Here is a 1,812-nt window from a genome sequence, read left to right on the forward strand (position 1 = left end):
ATTTAGAGCATGTGCTTGTGTTTGATCGCTTGCCACCAATTACGCTGTTCATGTTGTTGGTATTTTTGCTGTTACGGAGTTTCTGCTCTCAAACTTGCATTTTCGATTTTGGCATGTTTTCATCATTGCCATGTATCCAATAGGTTTCTTTTTATGGGTTCAACTATTGGCTGAGAGTCGTCTCATTGAATTATTTCCTTATTGTTTATCCAATTATTTCACACACCCCTTCACATCCTCCATAGTTTACACCTTTGGAATGCCTTTGGTCTTTATCGTGACTTTTTGCATGTTGTGCAAATTGAACAAGCTGAAATTAGTTAGACAACAAATGAATTCTTAAAAAAGAGTACTTCTGATCATGTGCAACACAATGCTTGAATGAATCTTGGTTTCTTCAGCTGTCAGAAAAGATGAAAAAACTACTATTTATATATAGTAAATACAAATGTATATTTTCTCAACCCTTCACATGAAAAACTTTCTGACAATTGCCATAAAAATAGGTGAGAAAGAGATCTCGACATTTTTGATGAATAAGTGGTGAAGACAGAATTTACATACTGCTCATCAAAAAATCAATACGAAAGTCAGGACTTGATCAGTATTTTACGAAAAAAGAGCACTCGAATCCAATATCATCTTGAGAGATCAGATTCGAGAATTTTCTAGGGCCCTCAAATCTTCCCAAAAAAACATTAAATTTATCTAAATTCATCTCTGCACATCAAACACTCGACTTTGGGTAAGTGTGTTGTAAGTAATGTCGGAACCACTAGAGATTACCAGTCCCTCTGGGAATTGGCTTGATCAAGCGAAGGTGCAAGGAAAATGATGTTTTGTAAACAGCTGTGCCAAGGTTCAAAATTTTAGCCTTAACAACACCCAAAAAAAATTAAATATTGTTTATTGGCCCTTCGGTGCCTCAATACTTGTCATAAAACAACATTGGACTTCATTTTCGTTTAGATACTACTTCTGAATGTCAGATAATGTATTCTCATCTTTCTCAACTGGTGGATCGTTAGTTTTCTCAACTGATGGATTTTCTCTAAAGGTGATTGCGTCACATAGATGATGTTGTAAAGATTGTAACAAGTGATGCGAATGATCTAATGGCTTCCGTGCCTTTTCTTCGCAATTTCTGTTCTCTTCATTTCGTATATATTCATTAAGTTTGGCGTTTAATTGTTTGAGGGTAGCTGAAATGTAATTCGCTTGTTGTTCAATTCTTTCCAAACGTCTTTCCAGGCTGTGGAGCATGCAAGAGTCAATTCTGATGTTCATCTTGCGGTATTTTTTAAGGGCTCGAACCACAAACAAAATGCTCAGCAAGAAAAGAAGTACATCTCAGACACCAACAAAATACGGATCATCATCATCTCTGACATCTAGAAGCCGAGAAATGAAGAAGATTAAGAAGAGCAGTTTGGAGGAGTCTGAAGAGGTGAAGAAATTGTTGGACAAGATTTTTCAGCATGATGATGCAAGTCCATTCAAATTTGCAACAAATGAAGAAGATAGGCTTTCCACTCCCTGATTTCTATTGAGGTAAGCTTTTTAATGAATAATTGCAACCTGTGTCCGTCATCAAAACACGTAGAACGAAAATATTGACATTACAACAAATCCATTGTATGAGGAAATTTCAAACATTTTTCATGAACAATTAAACGTGGCCACTGAACAGAGCTCCTCTTGGATGGACTATTATTCCTTTATCAGCAAACTAAATAAGATTCTCACAAGTCAAGAAGATTCAAGATCAATGATTAATGAAGAAATATTTGCTCAATTGAAGGATATTCCATC

At 35.7% G+C, this 1,812-nt stretch overlaps 2 protein-coding genes across 2 annotated transcripts in view; one reads left to right on the forward strand and one right to left on the reverse strand.

The window, feature by feature from the left end:
- Positions 1 to 6, forward strand: part of FDP41_002959 (uncharacterized protein) — a gene marked incomplete at both ends in the record, with an annotated part of 609 nt that extends 603 nt beyond the window's left edge. The window contains one exon of the mRNA XM_044706210.1: positions 1 to 6. This exon is cut by the window's left edge and continues 603 nt beyond it. Coding sequence (XP_044562717.1) covers positions 1 to 6 — 6 coding nt within the window.
- Positions 7 to 972: 966 nt separating this feature from the next.
- FDP41_002960 (uncharacterized protein) lies at positions 973 to 1,287 on the reverse strand (the record flags this gene model as incomplete). Its single annotated transcript, XM_044706212.1, has 1 exon — positions 973 to 1,287. The coding sequence occupies one exon, from the start codon at positions 1,285 to 1,287 to the stop codon at positions 973 to 975; it is 315 nt and encodes a 104-aa protein (XP_044562718.1).
- Between the last annotated feature and the right edge of the window lie 525 nt (positions 1,288 to 1,812).

This window comes from Naegleria fowleri (genome assembly GCF_008403515.1).
Source record: "Naegleria fowleri strain ATCC 30894 chromosome Unknown tig32, whole genome shotgun sequence".
Taxonomy (NCBI): Eukaryota; Heterolobosea; class Eutetramitea; order Acrasida; family Naegleriidae; genus Naegleria; species Naegleria fowleri.